The sequence below is a fragment of the Mustela lutreola genome, chromosome 2 (assembly GCF_030435805.1).
Source record: "Mustela lutreola isolate mMusLut2 chromosome 2, mMusLut2.pri, whole genome shotgun sequence".
NCBI lineage: Eukaryota > Metazoa > Chordata > Mammalia > Carnivora > Mustelidae > Mustela > Mustela lutreola.
Genome location: NC_081291.1, coordinates 53,138,732 through 53,162,522, shown reverse-complemented (window position 1 = coordinate 53,162,522; position 23,791 = coordinate 53,138,732). Strand labels below are relative to the sequence as shown.

General features: G+C 47.8%; 1 protein-coding gene across 2 annotated transcripts in view; it reads right to left on the bottom strand.

Moving 5' to 3' along the window:
• The window catches only part of HRH1 (histamine receptor H1), a 73,611-nt gene extending 53,472 nt beyond the window's left edge, over positions 1–20,139 (bottom strand). The window contains exon 1 of one of the 2 annotated variants that reach the window (XM_059161741.1): positions 19,794–20,139. In XM_059161741.1, the coding sequence (XP_059017724.1) occupies positions 19,794–20,022 (229 nt within the window). In that variant the 5' untranslated portion in view covers positions 20,023–20,139. The remainder of the gene's footprint in view (positions 1–19,793) is intronic. The other variant, XM_059161742.1, reaches the window with a different exon arrangement.
• Positions 20,140–23,791: the final 3,652 nt, after the last annotated feature.

Genomic DNA, 23,791 nt, shown 5'->3' with positions numbered 1-23,791 from the left:
TCCAAAGCGCCTCCAGTCTCTGCACTGGTTTTGAGCTCAGCTTCCCCACTTTTCCCACCACTGCTGGGGCCCTGGCATGCCCTGCACTGATTCTGCAGGCTCTGGAGACCTGCCAGGAGCCGCCTCCTAGGTTCCGGCTCTGGCTCCTGAGCGTCCAGGATCAGCCAGGCCCCTCTGCACCAGGCCCACATCAGCCTCAGAGTGCTGGAGACAGCTGTGGTCCTCCCACGGTTAGGCATCCATGGAGCCCTCAACTGGTTCTACATAAGCCACCAAGTGATAGTTCATGGCATACAGACTCTGGAGTGGGCCCTGGGAGCTGGCTTTCCTTATCATTCTGGTGGCTCTTGTTCTTTCACTGAACTTTGCTCTCGATTCCTCACAGTAATCCCAGTTTTCATCTCCTGCTCTCAGGAACCCCAGGCAGCCCTTGAACCATGCATTTGGCCATCAGCGGGAACTGGTTCCTTCCCCCAAGGCAATGGGAACCCGCAGAGTTGTCAGAACGGAGTGGTCCCCTCCCGGCCTCAGAAGAGACCGAGAGCCATCTCTTTAGACCTCCTCTCTTTGGCTGAGTCATTAGGAATTCAGAGAAGGTGGAATGCCTGGGTGGCTAAGGTGTTAAGCATCTTCCTTCACCTCAGGTCATGATCCCAGGGTCCTGGGATCAAGCCCCACATGAGGCTCTCTGCTCCACTTCTTCCTCTTCCACTCACCCTGCTTGTGTTCCCTCTCTCGCTTTGTTTCTCTCTGTCAAATAAATAAATAAAAATCTTAAAAGCACCTGCTTAAAAAAAAATTAATTCAGAGAAGGTGAGGAAGGAAATCTGGTCTTGATCAAGTGTCATCTGAGAGGATCAAGATAAGAAGTTCATGGTCTAGCTGGGAGGAGCTGGTCATGTAACAGATAACTATAGTTAAATGTGGTACATGTTGAGTATGACATTCACTCTAAAGGTCATCTCACAGGGAAATGGCTAACTAATTCCGCCTAGGCAAGGTGGGAAGCCTTCTGAGAGACGTTAACATTGCAATGGGGGATTGAGGGATGAGGAGGAGTTCTCTAAGTCTTGGGCTAGACTCGCAAGTCTCACCTCATTCTGCTAGCCCTACAACTCTGGCATGGTTAGCCCATGCCTTTCTTTCTGAGTCACAACCATGGGGGAAGAGGCAGTGGAGAAGGGACTGAGAATGAAACACAACTCTACACCCAGAATGATCCATATTTAGACAGGATTCTGGTTCAGAGATATTGGCTTCCCCAGACTGTCCCCAAAGCACAAAAATCCCAGAGTCCCACAGAGCACAATTTCCTCAGAAAGTCCTCTATGTTATATAAAAAATGTGACTCCAAAATCAAGTAAATTTCAGAAACCTTAAGTTAAGCAAAGTCAAGCAGATTCTACTGCAGGATTTCTCAGAGCCTTTAAAGGTAAAATAATAAGACAATAATAATTTATATATTTAAAATAAATTTTTATAAATAATTTAATACCATTATAAATATAATAATTTAACAGCTATCCTTTGTTTAATGCTTCCTAATGTGCAAGACAGGTGCTATGCATTATCTCATGAATGTTCATGGTAACTTTACATCATCAGTACTGCTATTATTCTCATTTTGTAGACAAGACTGAATCAACCCAAGAAGTGAAGTTCACTGCCAAGATCACAGTAAACAGTGAAGCTGAGAGTCAAAGCCAGGCTCTGTCAGACCTGAAGTCCTCATGCTTTAAAGGGCACTGTGAATCCCTAAGAAGGGGATATGATATGCAGCATTCCTAGACTTAAGCAGCCATGGATCCTTCTTCTAGTCAGGGTTCTGCAGAGTAACTTTGGGAAACACTGTTCTTTCTTCCTACCAAGATGCAGTAAAGGTAACAGAAGGGCTTCTGAGGCTCTGTTTCTCTCTCTTCTTCTCCCTTCTCAGCTGGGCCCAGGGATCCACAGTCCTCAGCAGGCCCTTCTATGTTCACCCCAGGGATCACTGTGAGAATCCAGAGGAGTTCCCCCGGGAAGCCAAGAGTCCAGCCAGCAGTTCCTAAACTGTCTGGCTCTAAATAGATGACCTCATTGGGTACAGATCACACACAGAGGGTTCCAAATTTTATTCTCAGCTAGTTCTAAGTGACTTCTTCAAACTTAGCAGCCAATTCTGTCTCCAGCAGACTAAATAGGTTATGAACTCAGAATTCTTGTGTCATTACCCACTTAACAGGACAAAGTATGGGCCTCTGAAAACTGGTGCAGTGTCACCAAATGGGGCCACTGGCTAGACTCAGGCCTGATCTTTTCTCATTTGGACCCTGACATCAGTCTCTGCACTGATGTCTCCAGACCCTTCTTGCCAATTCGTCGCTGCTGGCAGAGTGGCCTTTCAATCGGCTATATTCTGCCACTCCCTTCCTTGGAAGTCCCTGATATCTCCCTAGTGCTCTGATAAAAGTCCAAATCACTTGGCCTGATTTTCAAGGTCCTGGGAGATGTGGCAGACTTTTTAGTCTTTGTCCCTTTCTCAAAAGAACACATGGATGAACAAAGGGGCTATAAAAGTGACATGCACAAGGTCTAGGTACCCTGTCCCCGAAGACAGACCAACTCACAGAAGGAGCCAAGTAAGTAACACCTGCCACATCTCCTGTCCATATATCTTTTATTTTGGACACTCTTTAATAAGGAACAAAGAAAAACTTTCTACTTAACAAATAAGTAAGAAAGTTGTATTAATATATCCCACTTGATCCTGCTTGAGAACAAGCAAGAGACCCCAGGGAGGTGGTCAAAGAGATTCAGACATGTCCCCTTGGAGGGTAGTCCCCAAACTGGGGCAATGCACTCTTAGTCCCCATCTAAGACCAATGCCACATGCCTATTTCAGGGTCCTGCACTGGATGAAGAGCAGCAAGAGCTGGAGGCTGAGCAGGTGAAGTCCAGATGCTTCCAGGCCCAGCATCACCTCATTTTGTAAGGCATGTACATGTCATCGTGTTCAAATGCAGATTCTGATTCTGCAAGTCTGGAGTAGGGCCTGCAGCTCCACCTTTCTAACAAGCTCCCAAGTTATGTTGTTGCTCCTGGTCGTAGGACCACTCTACGAAGGGCAAGTTTCTAGAGAATAAATGGGCCATGCAAACCCCTCCACCCACCTACTGGGCCACCTGGCAACCCTGAATCTTTCACTCATTGTGATGAGAAGATTCTAGGTTAAATCAAGGGAAGCAATGCCTAACCATCCTGTTTCTCTCTCTAGGTGTGTCCATCTCCAACCACCTCCCTGCCCGTAAGCTTTATTTTATACTCTGGCAAAACCTAATTCTTTACAGTTTCCTGCACACACCATGCTATTTAGCTGGAATGCTGTTTTGTTCTGCTGAGACCATAACTTCTGCCTGTAAGCTCATTTTACCTCATTTTGCTGAATTTCATCCTACTCATCTTTGAAAACTAGGCAGGCACACCCTTAGGCTGAGCTAAGTACTCCCACCTAACCCTGCCGACATCTGTGCAGCTGTGAGCCTTGCGTCCATCTAGACCATGACACATATCTTATTACATGGAGACTGAGTGGATATAGGTCTGCCTTCCCCACCATGCTGCGAGTTCAAAAGCATGGGTCATGCTTTGTCCCCTTTGTCTCTCCAGCGCCTAGTACAAAGCCTGGCACATAGGAGGCGTGTAATAAACGTCTGGTACTCTGATCCAAAGCTGGTAACATCTCCTCCAAGAAAAGAGTTCAGCAAATTCTTTCCATCTTGAAGAGAAAAGACTTACTATTATAAACAAAGTGTTTTTTGGGTTTTTTTTTTTCCTGCTTCCTTGCCTGCTCCTGAGTTTAAAGAAAGGTGTGAAGTGAAAATAAGAGTAATGCAGTTTGCAGTTGCTTTGCCTGGGTTAAATCATTGAGTCCTGTGAGGCAGATCCACCTATCAAAGCCCCTTGGACAGATAAGAAAACTGGGACTTCCAGGGGCCGCTGACCTGTCATGGAGTGTGCAAGTGGGAATTCCAAGCTTTGTGTGACTCCAAACTCTGGGATCCTTCTTCTGAATTCCTCCAAAACTGCAGGGCTTGAAATATGCATTCTAAATAGGGGAGAGGAGGCCTAAGAGTGTCCACGTGCAGGGAAGGGGACCCTTTCCTTGAGACAAGGTGTCAAAGGGATCTAATTATTGAAGAGTACCTGGATAGGGAGATTAGGTCTCCAAATGGAGCTGTTCTTGCTGCAAGACAGTGAGCAACTCATTTTTGATATCAATTCACAGACACAGCCGGAAGGGTTGTCAGCTTTGACTTGATAGAGATGCAGTAGGGAGGCTGTTTCAAAGGGCAAGACAATGAATGTACTGCCTCTTGAAGGGGGTGGAAAGAACACAGGTGGATAAGGGATTCCAGAATGAGTCACATCCGGGCTTCGGCCTGTCCAAGCCTTTGGGGGCCTGGGAGGTGGCTGCAAGTTGGCCCCACGGGTGGTGCCCTGTGTCCCACACTCCCTACAGGAACAAAGTCTCCAGATGAGCCCAGTTAGCCTTTGTCTCCCCCATCATGGCCTGGCTTCCTACCCCCACTCTCTTTCTCTGAGCCATCTCTGCTATAATGAGCTGGCTGAGGTGGGCCAGAGGGTGAGCAAGGGAATGATGTTCCCTCCCCATGGACCTCTTCTAGGCTTCTCCTACTCCCCCACCTCTTGGTTTCCATGACAGCATCTGGCAATGAGGCATCTACTTCAAAACGCTAGCAAGGATGCTGGGCAGGAGCCACAGAGACACAGGCCTGGGGGTGATAGGCTGTTGAGTACCTACTCTGTGTGGGTCCCGTCCAAGACTTGACATCCAGCCCCTCCCTACAGCTTACCTCAACGAAGCAAGGAACCTGATATTGTCCTATTGCATAGTTAAGGAAACTGACGCACAGAGAGGGGAAGCAACATGCTCAGGATTACATGGAGCAGAGCCAGGATTCAAACTTAGACTTCTGTGGGACCCAGGTCCAGGCCTTTACTCACTATATCACTCTGCCCCTTGGCCACAGGTCAAGGCCTGAAGTCTGACACTTGCCATAGGCCCCTGGATGAATCCCTTCATCTCTCTGAGACTCTAGAATGGGATCGGTGAGTTCCATTGCTCCAAGGGACTGTGAGGACAGAAATAAGTTAGGGCAAGCCCCAGGCTCTTGTTTGGATTTCAGTAAAGGGGTCTGTGTTCCATTTCCAACTGGAAAGGTCCCAACCCCAGGGTTCTGGGCAGAGCAGAGCCAGGGCTGCCCAAAATCCACCAGTAGCAGTCCAACCCAGAGGTGTCCCTTGTATGCTGCCCCACTTCCCGTGTTCCTAACAATAATGGCCCTCGTTTACTGGGCACCCCCTGACCTGCTAGGGTCCTGCATGCTCACAATGACCTCAGGAGGGAGGCACAGTTATTATTCTCTTGTTGCAGATCAGGAAACTCCTTGGTGGCACCCAAAGTAAGCCTCTCAGGCAGGAGGCACCCTTTGCGTCCGCCCAGATAACCGGGTAACCAGACTGATTATGCTCAGTTCTTCAAAATAGGCCTGGGAGCTTATCACGCCTCATCGCCTCATTGTGTCCACATTATACCCTGGACTAGGCCACCACTGCCCTCTGCTTGAAAGATGGCAGTAGCCTCCCTGGAGCCATCTGCCACCACTCTTCCCTCCCTACAGTGTATCGCCCACACAGCAGCCAGGGTGATGCTCTCTATTGCACATTCGATCATGTCATTGGAGGCTCCCAATGTCCTCTGAACAAAAGCCAGGTCCTCACAATGGCTATCGAGGCCTCGCCTGCCTGACCCCATGACTCTGACTCGATCCCCTACACTTGCCCTTGCACACTCTGCTCTAGTTACGCAAGTTTCCTTCCTCTTTCTAGAACATTCCAGACCAACTCCAGCTCAGGGTCTTGCTGTTTCCTTTGTCCAGAAGGCTTTTCCCTCATGCTTCAGTTCCTCACTTGATTCATATGCTACTCTGCCTACCCACATGAATGGACACCCCTAATTTTCCCACCCTGTTTATCATTTACCACTCTTTATCACTGCATTTTATATTCACTTGTTGACGTATTTCCCACCTGTTCTCCTAAGAAGGTAGCACCTTTCATCTTGTGCATCCCTGTATCTTAGCCCCCAGAAGAGCCATTCATGGGTTATCTGTGGGGTGGCCTGGGGCAAAGTTTCTGCACAACCAGAAACAGGCTAACCCCAAGTATAAATCTGACTCTTGAAATGCAGAATGTGAAACATACAGAACAGCCGCAGTTGGCAGAAATCAGGGACAAACATCCAAAGCCATCAGGTCACAGAAACACGACACACAGAGGTCATAAACGAGCCAGCAGGATCCTGGAAGCAGCACAGAGGCTCGCCTGGGTAGACATCTTTGCCTGCTTTGTTCTGCTGAGTGTCCCAAGCGCCTAGAGGAGGGCCTGGTAGACAGTAGATGCTCAATAAATGTTTGTTGAATGAATGAAAGGAGCCATGGAGCAAAAAGAAGAACCAGTTGGCATCAGCAGGAACAGTCAAAGCTGAGGAGCAGATTGCTGAGGCCCTTCATTGTCCCTGTCCTAGAGAGGGGAACAGAAAACACTAGATCTGAATGACCCTCCAGTTCCCCATGGGGCGACACTGTCATCTGACAGCAGTGACACTCTTTTTTGTCTTTCTCACATTCCATTATATACAGATCATACACCCCAGGGTGCATCTCAAGTCCAGTCGCTATAGCCCTAAATAACTAACAGGGAAGGCTTCCTGGAAGAGTCACCACAGAAGGGGGAACCCAGAACAAGCATTCCCCTCACTCCTTTTCTTTCTTTCTTTCTTTCTTTAGACAGTGGCACTGAGATATAATCTACAAACCATAAGATTCCCTCACTTTGCTATGTATATTTTATCACAATAAAAAAAAATCCCTAGAATAAAACTCACTTGTTTGAAGTGTACAATTCAGTGGGAACTTAGGGCTTGAGTGGACAGGGGAAGTGGGAGGTATGATGGCAGCGAAGTCATGGTGATGAGGAGCCACGAGGAGTGTCCGGAGAAGGATGAGTTGTCCAGCATGGATGGGGACTAGTGCACAAAGAGCCCGTGGATAGAACTCTGGCCTGGAGTCTAGATTTGATGTGGGAAGTCTCAGAAAGAGAGCGGTCTGTTCAAAGCCAGTGGTGGTGCCCATAAAGGCCACAAGACCTGGGTTCTAGAGCCAGCTCTGTCATTATAGGAGGTGAGACCCTGAGCCAGTCTCCCTCCCTCTTCCAGGCCCACATTCCTCCTCTGAAGGAGAGACCTTTGTAGCTCTAATGTCCCCTAAACAATGTGGTAAAGAAGAGGGGCTGGGAGCCAGATCTGGCTGTGAATCCTAGTTCCTCCACTTTCTGACTGTGTGATTCTGGGCTCCTCATCATTAAAACAGGGACAACAACAGTCCTGACCTCATGAGGCTATTTAGAGGCCAGATGAGCTGACAATATAAAGTGCTCGGCACGACATCAGACACATAGTAGATGCTCAGTGTGTGCCATTATTACCAGTGCCTTGTGTTGGGTGAAGCCAGTGATGTGTGAGGGCAATAATGTAAGGTAATAAGCCTAGAAGTTGAGATCTGCCCCCTACTGCACTATTTACAAGGTAACATTAAGTGCACAGATACACACAGAGCTCTGTGTCTGGGATGAAAGGGAGTAAGATGCATTCACCAGGAAAACGCTTGGTTTCCCCTAGCAACCAAGGACGCAGAGAGCCCTGGGTGTTCAGAACTGGCATTGTGGAGCTCGCCAATAGAGAACTCAGCACTGACGGGGCAACTTGGGTGTCCAAACCTTGCGCATCTGAATCCCTGTCCCTCACTCAAGCTCCCTGCTTCAACCTGCAGAGCCAAATGCCCCACTTGAGTTTTCTTCCCTACTTGCCTGCCTGCTTTTCCAGCTTGTAACAGAAAGGAAAGAGTGAAATCTCTTGGTATCAGTGAGCTCTCCACACAGGGAACCCAGGGTTTAGTGTTGTGACTGACTCTTGCCACCCACCCTAGAACTCACACCTAGAAAGAGCCACATTTTATATCTATAGAGGCATGAATGAAGGAATATATCCTGGGATACCAAGGGAAGAGTCAGGATTGTCTGACTTTGAATGATTTCTAAAATGTTCTGGGCAATTAACGTTACGGGCATCGTGGCACTAAGGAAAAAGGTCAGAGGATCTCTGTTTAAATGCCAGGTTGGCTAAACTAGCTGTGAAACCCTGGGCGAGTCACCCAGCCTCTCTGAGCTTCCTTTAACATTGCACTTTCTCAGCTGGGAACCTCACATCCTGTTTCACTGTGACTTGTCCAGTGTCTGTCTTCTCTGCCACCCTGTAAAGGCAATGGGTGTGTCTGTCTGTTCACTGCAGCCTCCCAAGCACATAGCAGGGGCACAATCTCCACAACAGACTCCAACTCCTGCTTTCCTTTTCTTCACCTGCCACTGAACCCAGGCAGCCCTGCTTGTTTAGGTTTGGCAAGGGCTCCATGCAGCTCTAAGACTATAAGCGAGGACTTCTTTTGCAGGAACTCTGATCAAAAGACCGATGTTTGCCTCTGACCCAGGACTGAACTGCAGTCTGTTTCTGTTGCTGGTTTGATACAGGAACTCCATAAAGGAAGCAGAGTCACACGGATGGTTTCAATTAAGCAGAAAAGCCATAAATCCTCTATTCCCACAAAAACTGGATTGATTTATACTAGGATCCAGATATCAGAACGCACAACACAATCTATGTCTATAGCCATATATGGCAGAGGAAAGCAGGTATGGAGGAGGAAAGAGCTGATCTTTGTGGGCAAGAAGAGCTTTAGAAAAAAGAGAGAGAGAACATACATTTCCATCTCTTGTGAAGTTTGCAGTCTGGAGGTGGAAAGAGACAGGTAAAGCAGGTGTTTGTTTTACGTGATGCTGAGGATACAGCCAGTCTGGGGGATCAGTGTATGAGTGACAGAAGGGCATGATCCCCACCCCCCCACACACAAACACAAAATAAATCACTTCCTTCTCTGTGCCCACCCTCATTACGTCTACTTTCCTTTTGTTGACATGACATTTCTTGGGTTCCCTACCTACCTTCCAACCTTCAGTACTTCCTGTCCCTCCGTGGTCACACTCTATGATGTGGCCTGACCAGCCTACTTACTCTTCCCGAAGACTGTTCCTTCCCTCCCACCTGCGTGCCTCTTTGCTCACGCTCTTCCCTCTGCCCAAAATGTTCTTCCTCCACACCCCTATCCATCGAAAACTTCTATTTCAAAGCCCTGTTCACATTGACTCATTCACCCATGCATTCATTCGACAAATATTTTCTGAGGGCTTACTATGCCCCCCACACTGTGATGGGTACCAGGGATCTAATGGGAGAGACAGCCACAGCCTGTGTCCTCAGGCTGCTTACAGCCATGAGCAGATAGATGGTTACAACAAGGAGTAACACATGTGGTAGAGGTAAGACCAGGGGGTACTGTGAGTTCAGAGAAGCCTACTGTGAGTCCAGCCTAGCCTCTAAGGGGGCGGGCAGTGTTTAAGAAAGGCTTCCTGGAAGAGGAGACTTCTGAATCTGAGTTCTGAAGAATGAGATGAAAGGAGAAAGAGGTTTATATTTACATTTAATATATGTGAATATATACAGTTATGGCCATGATAATGACCACTTATTGAGTGCTGCTAGGAGCCAAGCACTGGGCTAAGCCCTCCTTTAGCCCTCTCAGCCCTTTGGAGTGAGCACTGCTCTCGTTCCCATTGACCTGATGAGAAGTCTGAAGCACAGAGACACTAAGAATTTGCTCCTGGTTACACAGCTACCAAGGGGCGGAGCTGGGGTTCAAACTCAGCATGGCCCCAGAACCCACACTTCTGACTGGTGCACTGTGCTATCCTGCCACACTCTCTTTTCACTTAATGACATGTTTACCATGGACATCTTTCCAAGTTGTGATACTCGGATTTCATTCTATTTAATGGCTACAGAGGATGCCACTGGATTTTGAGCAGGGAATTGACATGATCAGATTTGTGCCTAGCAAAGAGCCCTTGGTGGTGGGGTGGGGGAGAAGGGTGGGCAGCAGAGTGTTGTCGGGGTTTCTAGGGGGGAGGGAAGGCCTAACCCAGGCTGGAATAGGGGGGCTGTGGAGGGGGCTCGGCTTCGGGGAACAGGACAGGGCAGTGGGTGCAGCAGTTGTCACTACTAAGGGAGGGAGGAAATGCAGGAGGCGGAGGGTGGGACCCCTTCTTTACAAGACCTCTCACAGACCCAAGCATCTTTTCCCTTGGCCCCCACCTCACCCCTGTGTGTTCTCATTCATTCTCTCCCAGCATGCTCCAGCTAGCACTCCCAATTAAGAGTGAGTGATCATCAGTTTCAGTTCCGCTGAGACGTGCAGATGTGGTGCCTGTGGAATTCTTAATTCTTCGAATAATCTCCCCAGAAGGACCCTGTCTATTCTACCCAAAATGCAAGAAACAAGCAGAAAAACCCATGAGTTAGTTACCTGATGGCATTGCTTTAACACTGTTCTAAAGTAATGCCCCAGCCAGACTCACCACACTCAACCACCTGTCTGTCCCAATGCATCTGTTCCAAAATAGTGTCAGTGCATCCCATTCTCCCCACTGCCACTACCTCCTGGTCCAAATGACCACATTCTCTCATCTGGAGACTGCAATAGCCGCCTTACAGGTCTCCCCAGTTCCACGCTAGCATAAGTTAGTCAACATCTCAGACTTCAGTGTTCTTATTGATAAAATGGGCACACTCATTCTTATCTCACAGGACTGTGGAGGGAACTGGCGACATCATGAATGGAAAGCCCTGGCCTGGTGTGCTTTCCTCGACAGATGGCAGTTCTTTTCCCTGGTCAGCTGGATCCGGTCAGCTGGATCAGAAGGCTCAGAAGTCCTTTTTTCAGAGTCTGCTGGTATACATAATGAGCAGGTGTCAGAGGCCCCCAGCTGTCCCTACCTCTGTGGAGGCTTCTTGTCCTATTTCCTTCCACATGTTTCCTTCCAGGTAATGGGAACGTCACTACCTTCATATTCCTGGCCTCCCCCACCTCCTCATTTGCTCATCTCCTGGGTCTGTGCTGCATACCACATGTTTATGAGTGAGTTGCAGAGATGAAATAGGCAAGTATTATTCACTCTCTTCTCCGCTTCCCCTAGAAGCCAGCCTACCTGCAGGAAGCATGTATCTAACTGGGCTCTCTACCAGGAAGGAGGCGGGGCTACGCCCCTGTGAGGCCCAGCACTGCCTGCACCCAGACAGGTGGGGACACTGTTCTGGCCTTCAGCCAGGGTTACTGCAATCAGTGCTAATGGTGACACATTGTTCTCTAGCTGTCCAGCTGAGCAGAACTCTCAGTTGGGCCAGAACGCAAGTCAGGCAAAGGAGTGCTATGTATCGCCCCCCTTCCAGCCTCAAAAGGAGAGAAGAGAAGGAGAAACCCTGCCCTCTGTTCCCAACTTGTTTATCGAGCTCCTCGGGTTCTCAGTCAAGTCTGGTGTTGGGTGCTGGGAGAACCAATCAATCAATAATGGACAAATATTGACTGCATCCTTGATATAACCATGATAAAGAACCCATCTTTGTTCAGTGTTTCTTACTACTCTTAAAATGCCTAAAAGCATTTTTGGGTGTGTGAATACTACAAAGTACCCGGTACATCCCCCATCTCGGCAGTGTCTGCCACCCTCCATGGGATCCAGGCATGCCTTTGTCTTTAAGGCTCTAGCTGTGACCTTACTTTCTTCATTTAGTAAGTTTTTAATGCACACCTACTAGGTGCTCAGGGCTTACTAATGGAGTCATTGTGGGCATAGCAGTAAACCAGGCAGATGACATCCCTACCCCTGGGGCTGGAAGTCTGATGGGCACTATGTAGAAAATCAGTGGAGAGGAACTGGATTGGAGTGGGGACAGGAAGCCAAAACAGGGTAGTCAGGGAACGCCTCTCCAAAGACGGAACATTTGAGTCCTCGGTGATGAGAAGATCAGTCACTGCAGGCTTAGGAGAAGAGGTGATCCCTAATGCTATGAGAAAAGTAATAATAATAATTATTATTATTATTCCTTTTTATAAATATGGAAACTGAGGCCAGGGAGATTACAGTGCTTCCTCTGAGGCCAAGGAGGTAACTACTGATGGCATCAGGATGTGAAATCCCAAATACTGCCACTAAACCCACTATCTCTGGGTTGTGGCAACTTTTAAAAGAATCTTATCTTGGAGTGCTTCAGCTAAGTGGCATACAGCACACCTTCAAGAAGCTTCCAGTGTAATCTGAGAAAATATCTTCATGCCAAAAACACTAATCACACAGGGAGGATCAGAAATTGATGCATAGGATTAACACCATTCCAACTTTTAAAACCCAGTGGGGCTTGTTCTGGAACATGACAAAATGACTCCTGATCTCTTAGGGGAGAAAAAAATCCATCTTATGTTTACTTACTAATTGGTTTATTTTATAAACATTTATGAGTTGCCAGACTCTGTGATAAATCCTTTTCAAATATTAATTCTTTTGAAATTCATGACTTACTTATTACTTACAGTGATGCTGTAAATTACTACAATCACTAACCCCACTTTATACTTGAGGGGATCAAAGGAAGCATAGGTGGGATGATTTGCCCTGGACATACTCTGGTAAGTAGTGGGTCCAGACACCAAACCTGCATCGTCTGGCCCTGGGATCTCTGCTCTGACCATAAGCTGAATTTACAAGTGTCACTTACCCTACTAAATTTATCTACACAACATTTTCTCTCTTTCTGTCTCACAGGAACTTGTTTTCAAGAGATTGTGATGATCTGATTTAAATCCAGAACTCACAGTTCCCTGCCTCCCCCCAATTTGTTCTGGGGAGTCCATAGGAGGCACTTCGAAAAGCTAGACCGCCCTTCCCCAGGGAGGCTGAAACTAGATCCACCAGAGGCCCATGTTGGGCCCATCAGGGTGGACCCACCATTCAGGCAGGCAGGTGCCGAGGACAGAGGAAAGAAAGTGAGGCTTCTGTCTTGGCCCAGGATCAACAGTCATGTTGGCAGACGTTTCAGACCACATGTGTGGGCTGGTGATGGGCTATGTCTCACATAGGTCAGGGCGAGGGACAGCAAGATGAATTTATTTAATGATGATATCCTCCAGAAACAGAGAAAAGGCAGCTAGTAAATAAACAAAGTTCTCAGGAGGAATAAGTTGAGCGAAAACTGCCTAGAAAAGTTTAAAAGGGAGGGGGAAAAAAAAGAAAAAAGAAAAGAAAATGAAGACAAAGGAAGATGTCTTTGCCAACTCTTAACACATCTAGTACATAGCTAATCATAGGAGCATTGCGGCGCAGTCCCCACCAGTCTCCTATGCCCAGCTGGCATCTGCCCTCTGCTTTCCACCATAATCCTGTCAGCTGGTCGGCTGCTGGAATCATCAGAAAGGTCAACACCAGAACACACAGCCTGGGAAGAGACCTGCTAGTAATGACAAGGTTTCCAGCTCATATACCCTGAGGCCCAAGATCAGAGACCATGACTGGTGTCCCCTGGAGTTGTGCATTGCTGTGGTTCTGCCTCTGACCATACGGAGTGTATTAGTGTCTGATATAGGTGGCATACAGGTGAGAAAGGGAAGAAAGTGGCCATAAGCAGGATGGGGGCAGCTGGTTAAAGATGTGAAAAGCAAATTAAGATGCACCTTTAATTTACACCCAAACTCAAAATAGCTTAGAGAAGGATAATTTAGTGTGAAATTGGAAACCACTGAGATAATGATGACCCCAAACCTTGTTTTCCTAATGTGAATAATGGGGTAACAGTCACTACCTTAAAACATTGTTCTGGGGATTAAGAGAGATGATCCAAATTAGCATAGCACCTTGGTGCTTTGGGTAAAAGAAGGTGGAAGGAAGACTGGGCTGAGAGGTTTGCCCGGATCTAGCTACCCCAGTGGGACAGTGGGTTGGGGGAATCAGCAGGAAGGGTGTGGTCCCAGGTCCCAATCTGGGGACTCCAGCAAACTGACATCACAGAGAGGGAAAGCCTGTCCTACCAGCTGGAAGACAAATGGTCTGTGGAGGCAGGTCCCTCCATCTGTGCACACCAGAGACTAATAATATATGGTGAGCACACTGTCTGCAGCCATGGGAATTTTAGAAGCAGGAGGACACTCAACCAAAGCTCATAGGCATCAGACTCTCACCCTGGGCTGAGCTCCCTTCACCCAGGATCCCTGGTTGCAAAAGCCCTACCCAGTATCCAAGGCTGGGCTCCCGCTGCAGCACTCAGGTCAGCTGGGGCTCACAATCCCTGAACCCCTAACTGAGGCAGCCTGAACCTCTTGCTGTTAGGAAGTTCCACTTTGGACAGAGCTGAAACCAGCTGCCCTCCCCACCGTTTTCTTCAGCTTCTATCCTCTGGATCCTCACTGGTGAGTTCACCAAATAGTCTACAAAAACAACACCCAGCTTACACAATCTCTTCTAGAGAACTGAAGAACTGGGAACACTGCCCACCTCGTTTGACGGGGCCAGCATAACCCTGATACCAAAGCCTGACAAGTAAGCACCAGAAAGAAAAATCACCAGTAGATCTCACTCATGAAAACATAACGTGCAAATCCTCAACAAAAAAAGTGAGCAGAAATCATCCAGTAATAATGATACTACAGGATGACCCAAGTTGGGTTGATTTCAGAAATGTGAAAGTCATTGTGCTTCACTGTGTTAACAGATGGAAAGAGGAAAATCATGTGACTATCTGAGCAGATGCAGAAAAAAACATCTGTCCATTTATAACCAAGAAGAAAAGGAAGGAAAAGGAGGGGGAGAAGGGGGAGGAAGGGGAGAAAAGAAAGAAAAAGAGTAAGTGGCAAATTTGAATTAGAAAGGGACTCCTTTAATCTGATAAAAATTATCTACCAAAACCTTAGACTAAACATACCTAATTGTCAACTGTGGACAGCTCCTCCATAATAACTACAAAAGGCAAGATGTCTACTATCACCTTTTCAATTCATTCTTGTACTGAAGGTGAAGTCTTAGGGCTATAAGGCAAGGAAAAAAGAAAAGAAAAAAGAAAAAAAAACTGAAAGGATTGGAAAGGAAGAAAAACTGTTATTTGCACCAGCTATAATTCTATACACATTGTTTCCAAAAGAATCTACAAATACACTTTTATAATTAGTAAGACAGCTTAGCAGGATTTCCAGATAAAAAATCAACATACAAAACGCAAACATATTTTTCCAAAATGTAAGCAATGGAACATGAAAATATATATGTATGTATATAATTTATAATGTATGTAAGATATCAAATAAGTAGGAATATATCTAACAAAAGATGTGCAAGACCACCAAGGCAAAATTGGGAAGAAGTTAGATACCTTAAATAAGCAGAGAGATACCATGTTCATGAAAGATTAAATACTGCACTATCTGGCCCCCAGTGGGGCAACAGAAAGCTCTCAGTATTAGGTAGCAGATCAGAGCAAACTCGCTTATATTTTACTTCCTGCCGCTTCTAACTGTGACTCTGGGCATCCCACCAACTCCTCTGAACCTGTTTGCCGCTGTAAAACAGAAAGAGCTATTCTCCCTAGTTGTCAGGGGTCAACAGATATGAAAGCACTTTGTAGAGTGCTGTGTAAATACAGGGATTCTCATGACCTCTTGTTGGTCTGAGGGTGGGGAAAAGGTTCTCACTCTGCAGACTCTGCTCATCAATTTGTCACCAAGCGCTTTGCTGAGTGCTTATTCTGTGTGTAGCATTTCCTCACTTGGTACTCACAGCAACCTACAAGGTGGGTGCTATATTAACTCCATTTTACAGATGAGAAAGTTGAGACTCAATCCAGCAACTTGTCATTTGTATACCCATTTCTTCATTCATGAACCCCTTATGTACCAGGAGATAAGAATACCACGGAGAATAAGATAGAGATGGACCCTGCTTGACCAAAAGTGATAGTCTAGCTGGGAAGATGGCCAAAATTCATACCACAACTAATGAGCTGGCAGAACCGAGATTCAAACTCAGGCCTATAGAACGCCAGAGTCCATGTTTTTAACCACTCCCTGGAGGTGTCTTCCTCAACCTCCTCTACTCCATTCCCTCTGTTGTGATGTACTGATTTCTAACATCCACTCTGCTGGCAGAGGCAAATTTCAATGGGCCTTGCCATGAAAGCTACTGCACAAATTGAGAGCTGTCAGCTTCGATCCCAGCCCATGTGATCCTCGTGCATTATCACTGGAGATTTACAGCAGGGAAGATGAATGCATAAACGAGGGGAGGCATCCTGGCCCCCCCCTCCCACGACATCAGTGACATTGTTCCCAACGAGTGTGTGCCTGAGTCCTCTGCCACCATTAATGGCAAAAGTGAGTCACTTATAAATAAGATACAGGAGCTTTATTATAATTCCATCCTGAGATTCAGAAATGCTCAGCATCACTGTGAAAGGGAGGGCAGCAGGTGACTGGGGCTTGAATGATCCTCTGCCAGGTACATCCTTCAGATACAACATCTTGGATCAGGAGCAGTTACAGCTAATGCTCTGCCTGAATGCTAATGAGAATTACTTATAATTGCATGTAATTCTTTTTTTCCTTTTCTCTGCTTTTCCATCTAGACATGATTCCAAGAACCAGACACTGGGAAATGTGATTAGGGCCATTCTGCAGATGAAAAGACTAATGCCCAAGTGCAAAGGGTTGGGGTTCTAACCCTGAGGGCTTTTTTTGTTTTGTTTTGTTTTGTTTTTAATCTCACCATTCTATCTTTAAGGGACAACATTTTCAGAACTCTGGTTGTGTCCATTCACTTGGAAGGTGCGCAAAATATCCCAAGTCAGTAGGACAATCTGAAAGCCAGCTCGATGGTGTGTTCTGTTGAGGCCTTTGCCTTGGTGAGCAGAGGACACCTTATGAAATGAATTTCAAACCTACCATGCACAGCCACTGAGAGGCCCAGGCTCAGACTTGAGAATGATCATGAAGAGAGCCTGGCTAAAAGATAGGCAGAACCCTTCACTTCCCAATAGAGAAGTCAGAAAACTGTCCCAAACCCCATGGCCCATTGAACCAAGCTGAAGTATGAAGTTCAAGCTACTATGTGAAGGAATGAGGTTCATCATAACAGGGATAATTGTGGTCATGTTCAGCATCTGCATCAGATTGCACTTTGCAGGGTGCCAGAAGTTTCGATAAGTCTGCCCCAGGACATTGAGTTTTGGGCTATTTAAAGCCAGGAACCGCACTAAGACTTCCCGGACACACACTTATGTCTCCCACTTGACAAATGAGAAAGCAAGAGGCTTGCACTGTGAGGCAGCTTGCAGACAGCAGAGTCAGGGTACAGAGCTGGGCCTGTTTGACCTTAATACTAACAATCATGACAACTAACTTTTAAATAGCACGTTAATGTATTACACATCCCATTTAAGTGCTTCGTGAATATGAACACAATTCTTTCAGCAACTCAGTGAGGAAGGTGCTTTGAATCTTCCTATTCTAGAATGAGGAAACTGAGGAAAAGAGAGTCGTAGCAACTGACCCAAGGCCACAGAGCTCAGAAACAGCATTGGGATTTGAGCCAGTTCCAGGGTTCACAATTTTGCTCTCCTCCCCATCCCTCCTCTTTGTTAAGGAAAGGTCATTCCATTTCCACTAGGTACAACTCACTTGTGAAAAGGAAAGTGTAAACATAGAATTCTGAGAGAGTCCAGGGGCAGAAGGTTTGGATATAAGTTCTTTCTCCCTTGGGCACTCAGCTGAGGGCCAGGAGGGAGCACTTCCAGCCAGGGACTGCCCAGTCTCCTCAGATCTACAGGTTCCTTTGCAGGTAGCTTCAGTCTCCACCCGGCTCTGAAATCATGGACAGGGACTACTGGGCCATCTCTCACCTCAGAAAGGATCTGCCTCACACTTGAAAATGGTACCAGGCTGTCCCTCCCCTGTCCACAGATCCTCTCTCCTCCAGGTGAAAGGCCTCTTGATAGAGCCAGGCAGCCTTGGACAGCCTTGGGCTCTGATGAAGTTCCAGCCAGCCCTGAATCATACTAGCATATTTATATAGGGCTGTCAGGGATTCCTGTGAATGATAACCCACTGAGCAGCAGGCCTCCCGCAAGACACCCAACAGAGAAAAAGGAGAGTGGTGCACACACATCAGGGACCCTACTCTTTACCTTTGCTGCTGCCAGCCACAAGTAGGAGGGCCCTAAGGTCCCATCTGCAGCCTGAGTTTCACTGATAATCTGGAAGGAATCAAGTAAGATTTGGGTTCAATCCCAATTCTGCCAGAGACCAGCAGGACAAACTCAGGTAAGTTACTTAACTCCTCCGAGCCTCAACAAATGATCTGTTCAATGAGGCTTGTAATAACAGTGCCTATCTTGTAAAGTTGCTGTGAGAACTAAATGGGATAATGCATAATGACACTATGATCGGTCCTCTCTCTCTCCCTCTCCCCGTCTACGCTCTTTCCTGGCTGCCAAGAATGGGGCTATATCAGAACCCCAAACCACCTTTCTTCCATGTTCTGGAGATAGACTCCATCTGTGCTCCACTCAGAGGGGCCTACCCCCCACCCAGGAATGAGTTACCCTAGTGCATTCCAGTCAGGCTCACATAGTAAGACAAGCACTGGTCCTCTCTTATTAAGTGCCAGTCTGAGGTGGGAGCCCCCTGCCGGAGAACAGCGATCCTGCCAGGAGCATCTCTGAACTATCAGCAGCCAGGCTGAGCGGACACCTCAAAGACATTGAAGGATTGGCGGTGGGGGAGTGGGTAGGAGGGCGGTAATCATCCAGAGAGAGAAAGTGGCTTCCATAAAAGAGTGCTGCGCTCCAGATCCTGCTCTTCACTTCCTTGTCTCCTTCCAGAAAAATCTAGAGCAACTTCCAGAATTTGGTCCCCTCTCACTCTTGCCCTGAAAGAGCAGCCCCAATGCGCTTTGGCAACCAAAATCCACACCCTGGCAGTAATGACAAACCATTTCTCCAAAGGATCGTCCAAGAGGTACATTGAGGATGTGTACATCCCTCCTGGGCTTGCAGCCTAGTCCCAGAAGGCCGCTGGCCGTGGTCTTGACTTTCCCATACTGGACGCTTGGTGACGTTGAACCCAGGGCTTGCCCGTGTGAAGTTAAATGATTTGAGTCAGGCCAACGGGGCTCAAAACCCTGGCTCTCTCTTTGACTTGGTTGACCCCCCTGCGCACAACTTTGCTTCAGTCTCAATTTCCTCTTCTGTAAAATGGGTGTAATTATACCCGGTTCCTGGCGTTACAGGGAGAATCCCAAGAGGTAATGGATACCCAGCGCCTGGCACACATAACGCACTTAACAGATGGGGTGGGACTGCGGTCAACATCCAACTCAGAGTCAGGGGCAGCTCTGGGAAAGCTGGAAACTCGCCCTCTCAGCCCCGGAGCCTGAAGGCAGATGCCCGGGGCGCGCACCCTGGCGAACCCCGTGGAAGCCACAGGTGTCTGCGCGTTGGGGCGCGGCGCCAGAACGGTGTATCAGGGAGGGTGCCCTGCAGCGAGCCGTGTTGCGGGACCCGCCCCAAGCCGCTGGGGTCCCCGGAGACCCCAAGCGCGCCCACTCCGCGCCAGCCGGCTCCCGCGGTCTCCGATGCTCCCTAAGGATGCCCAGATCCCAACGGCCAGCGCACAGCCTCGCCCCGCCGCTGCGGCCCCGCTGCGGTCCCTGCCCGCGCCCTGCCCGCGCCCTGCCCGCGCTCGGTTCTGACTCACCGGCGCCGGCTCCGGGGAAAGTTTGGCGGCGCCGCGGGTGCGGCGGCCAGGCTCGGGGCTCCGCGGCGGCAGCGGCAGCGACGGCGGCGGCGGGGGCGCAGAGTGAGCGGACTGCGGAGGCGGGGCTCCGGAGGAGGAGCCGCGCCGAGGGGGGCGAGCGAGGGAGGGAGGCGGAGACCCAGGCCCGCCGGCCTGCAGCGCGGTCACCTCGGGCTCTGAGCTCCCACATCCGCCCCCACACCGGGAGGGGGCGCGAACGGGCGCTATGGGGCGCCTTGGGCTCTGATACCTTCTCGCACCTCCCGCCGCGCACCCCAGCCTCGGGCTCGGCGCCGCGGTACGTCTCCTCGGGGTTGGAGAGCGATGTGACAGAGGGTCAGAATTAAAAAAAAAAAAAAGATTGGTCAGAACCCTGGCGAGAACTCCCCACCGCCCACTCTCACACGAGGGTGGGCAGACCAAAATAGGTAAGTCCAGATAAAGAAGGAGATGGAAAGTCAGAAAGGAGATGATGTTTGGCAAAGTCAACCACAGACCGAAGGATAGACAAAGACATACAGTGATAACCCACCTCCACTATCCTTGCTGGAGAGGCCAAAATAGAAACACAGACAGAGCCAGCCAGACCAAGAAACATTAAGATTGACAAATAGGCACCCTACCCTAGAGGTTTCATGGGGAACTAGAGAGACCTCCAAAGTCTAGAACACTACACCCTCCTCTATTTCTCTTCAGCCCCTCCAGATGAGCTCAAGTTTCAAAATTACAATATGTTTCAGTTAGCATCCTGTGCTAGACTGAATCTAGAGCTGGGGCCAGGAGAGGTTTGGGGGGTGGGGGTTATTCCTGGCAACTTGAGAATTCTTCTTACTGGCTGCCTTCATTTACAAAACCAGGGAAGAGAAGCAAAGTTTTCTTTCCTCAGTACCAGGAAAACTCCATCTGAACCTCTAAACAGTTATGACCTCAGATCTTATCTCAGTGCTTCAGAAGAGACACTCAAGTTCAGAGGGAGAGAAGGGTGTTGAGGAGGAAAGAACCCTGTGTTTGGCGTTTGGGGGGGGGGTGGGCAGGTTTGGGGCGTGGTGGGGCTTTTAGCTTCCTCTGAGTAGAAAGCAATTCCACTTAATAGTGAGATCACATAGAGCTAGTTTGAGGCCCAGCATCACAAGCTGTGTGTGGTATGTAGTATCTTTCTGGCCTCCTGGACTACATGTGCAAAATGAGGGTGAATAAAAACAGCTGTCATGGTGCCATGTACTCTTCTAAGTACAACAGGTGCTTACGCATTTAATCTTCATGACACCCTGAACAAGTGGGAACGATAACTATTCCTAGTTCACAGAGGAACAGAGAGGTTAAGTAACAGGCTCAAGGTCACACAGCTGGTATATAGAAGAACTGGGAATCCACCCTACACAACTCAGCTACAAGGTCCAAGATCATAGTTACTGTGCTGTCATCTTCATCTCACTGGGGCTGCTGGAAAATCCCATGAGATCATTTACATAAGAGACTTAGCAAGTCCATAAATGGTAGCTCAGAGACCACTGAGCCTTTCTGCAAGTTAGGGATTAAAGGACTGACAGTGATGCACAGAGATAGGAAACTTTAGGTTCAAGATAGCTGACAATCCATGTTATCATCCAGGGTACCAGTTCTGACATTCACTAATCAGAGAGGCAAGGGATTCTTCCCTTGTTCCTCTGACCAGACCTCTGTTGATGAGCAACCCTGCCCCACTGGGACTCAATGAATCCATAAGCCCCTTTCTATTCCCTGGTGGTTCTCTAGGTCCTCCATATTTTATACTTTGCCAGACTGATGCCACTTTTGGAATTGAGTTAGCCCTTGGGGGAGCAACTGCTATAAATTCTAAGGGAAATGTAATCTACTCCCTCCTGCAGCTGTGAGGCTGATAAGAGTTTGGGGGGAGCTTGGAAATGGCTGGGCCCAGTCCCATCCCCTCTCATTTCTGCAAGTCAGCAAAAGCTTGATTATTTGGAGTGCCTCTCCAAAGTTTTACTTCCTGGGCTGGTTTTAGGCCTACTAAGCCCATAGTGATCACCATTTTTAGAAACATCAGCATTTTAGAACCAGCACGTCAGATATTATTTGGAGCCCTGGGTGAGCAGGGTGTGTGTTTTTTCATTGTGGCATTTGGAACTGATATATCATAACTCAGGCTGCATCCTGGGTGTGTGGGACGGAGGTGGGTAACCAACTTACTAATAACATACAGGCAGCAGAAGAAAAATAATTGTAAGCCTTTTGTTAACTCTTATCATGTGCCAGGCTCTAAGAGCATTAGACATAATTGAATACACTTACTCTGCACAACAATGCTGTTAGCAAGATACTCTTAGCTTCCTATTTTGCAGATGAGAAAAGTGAGGCACAAATTGGGGAAGAGACTGGTTCAGGATACACAGCTAGTAAGTCATTCCAAGATCAGATGGTTAGGAAGCAGCTGAACCAGGTCTGGAACCTGGATTGGCCTGGCTCCCCAAGCCTGTTCCTACTTCTGTGCTTTTTGGAGGCAAGCTAGAAAAGGGGGACTATTTGAGCCTCTGAGTCAAGATAGGTAGATGAAAGGTAGATGGATTAAGAAGGGTAGATGAAAGATATCTGCTCTACCACTGGTTAAGTCAGTGTTCGAGTTGCTTCTCTGAGCCTCAGTGACCTCATCTGTTAAATGAGACTAACACCTGGGTCATATCCAGGATTTTAATGATGATTCTTCCGGTGTCAGGGAACGTAAACCCAATTATAAGCAGGTTCAGCCAAAAACTGTTCTTAACTGAAAAATTTCAGAAGACATTTTGGATTCAGACATAGTCCATGCCAGAAGCTCAAAGGAAGTTGTCGTGAATCTGTTTCCCTCTGTGTCTTGACTCTGTTTTCTTTTGTGTCTGCTTTATTAGAAGGCTGGGTCTTTCCACAGACAAGCAAGAATAGCCCATTAAGCAACCTCAAGGCAAAGAGATCACTTTCTTCCCAATACTTCCAGCCAAAATCCCAGGGTTGATCTCCATTGGCCTGGATTGGGTCACATGGTCAGACAAACGCATCCCAGCTGTTCTGATTAGCAAAGCCTGAGTTATATGCCTGTGGCTAGAGTCAGGGAATGGGGTCAGCCCCAAATAAGTGATGGGTCCCTAAAAGAAAATCAGGGTGCTATTAGCAGAATAATGGGAGCATTGGGCCTGGACTGGCACAGATGTCTAGTTTCCCATGGAACCATTATTAGGATTAAATACATTCATGTGTGTGAAGTGCTTGGCTGTGGTGGGTGCTCAGGAACTGAGACCTCACTCTTGGGAAACAGGATTCATGGCCCACCAAATCCAGGCCAACTGCTTCCTCCTTCAAATGGGGAAACCAAGAAGGTCCAGAGAGGAGAATGGCCCAGGTGGCCCAGGGGATCTGCCACAGAACCCAATCATAGAAGCAATGTCCCTTGAACTGAAACAAATTCCAGTTAAAAGTCTCAGCTGAGAAATTTGAGATTGCTCACTAGCCAAAGGAGTTTTCTTTGCATTTGCACAGGGGACACAGGAAATCACAAAGTCCTTAAGACCCAGAGGACATGAACACAACTTATGTTGGACTCCAAGACCGTGCAACAAGCTATGGACGGGCTGATGGGCAGAATGCCCAGTCCAGCTCCCCACCCAACATGTTATGAACTCAGCCATTTCCTCTGCGGACTCTGCACTCTGGTTGCAGAGAAATCCAAGAGGTCGTTTTTCAGATAGCTGCCCAAAGAAGGCAAGATGGCCTTTCTCTTGTTTTATTTCCTGCTCAGTTTGTAAGAACAGATATTCGACCTTCAGGGCTGAAGTGGGCCAAGTAGCAAGAATGTTATTTAGAATTATCAAAATTGACCCTTTCAACTTGGCCCTGATGCAGTTCCAAAGTTTCTGGCCTTGGGCCATTAGTGTGACTTCTCCACTCTAAATTTAGTTAGACTGGCATGCTGTGAAGCAAGGTGAGCA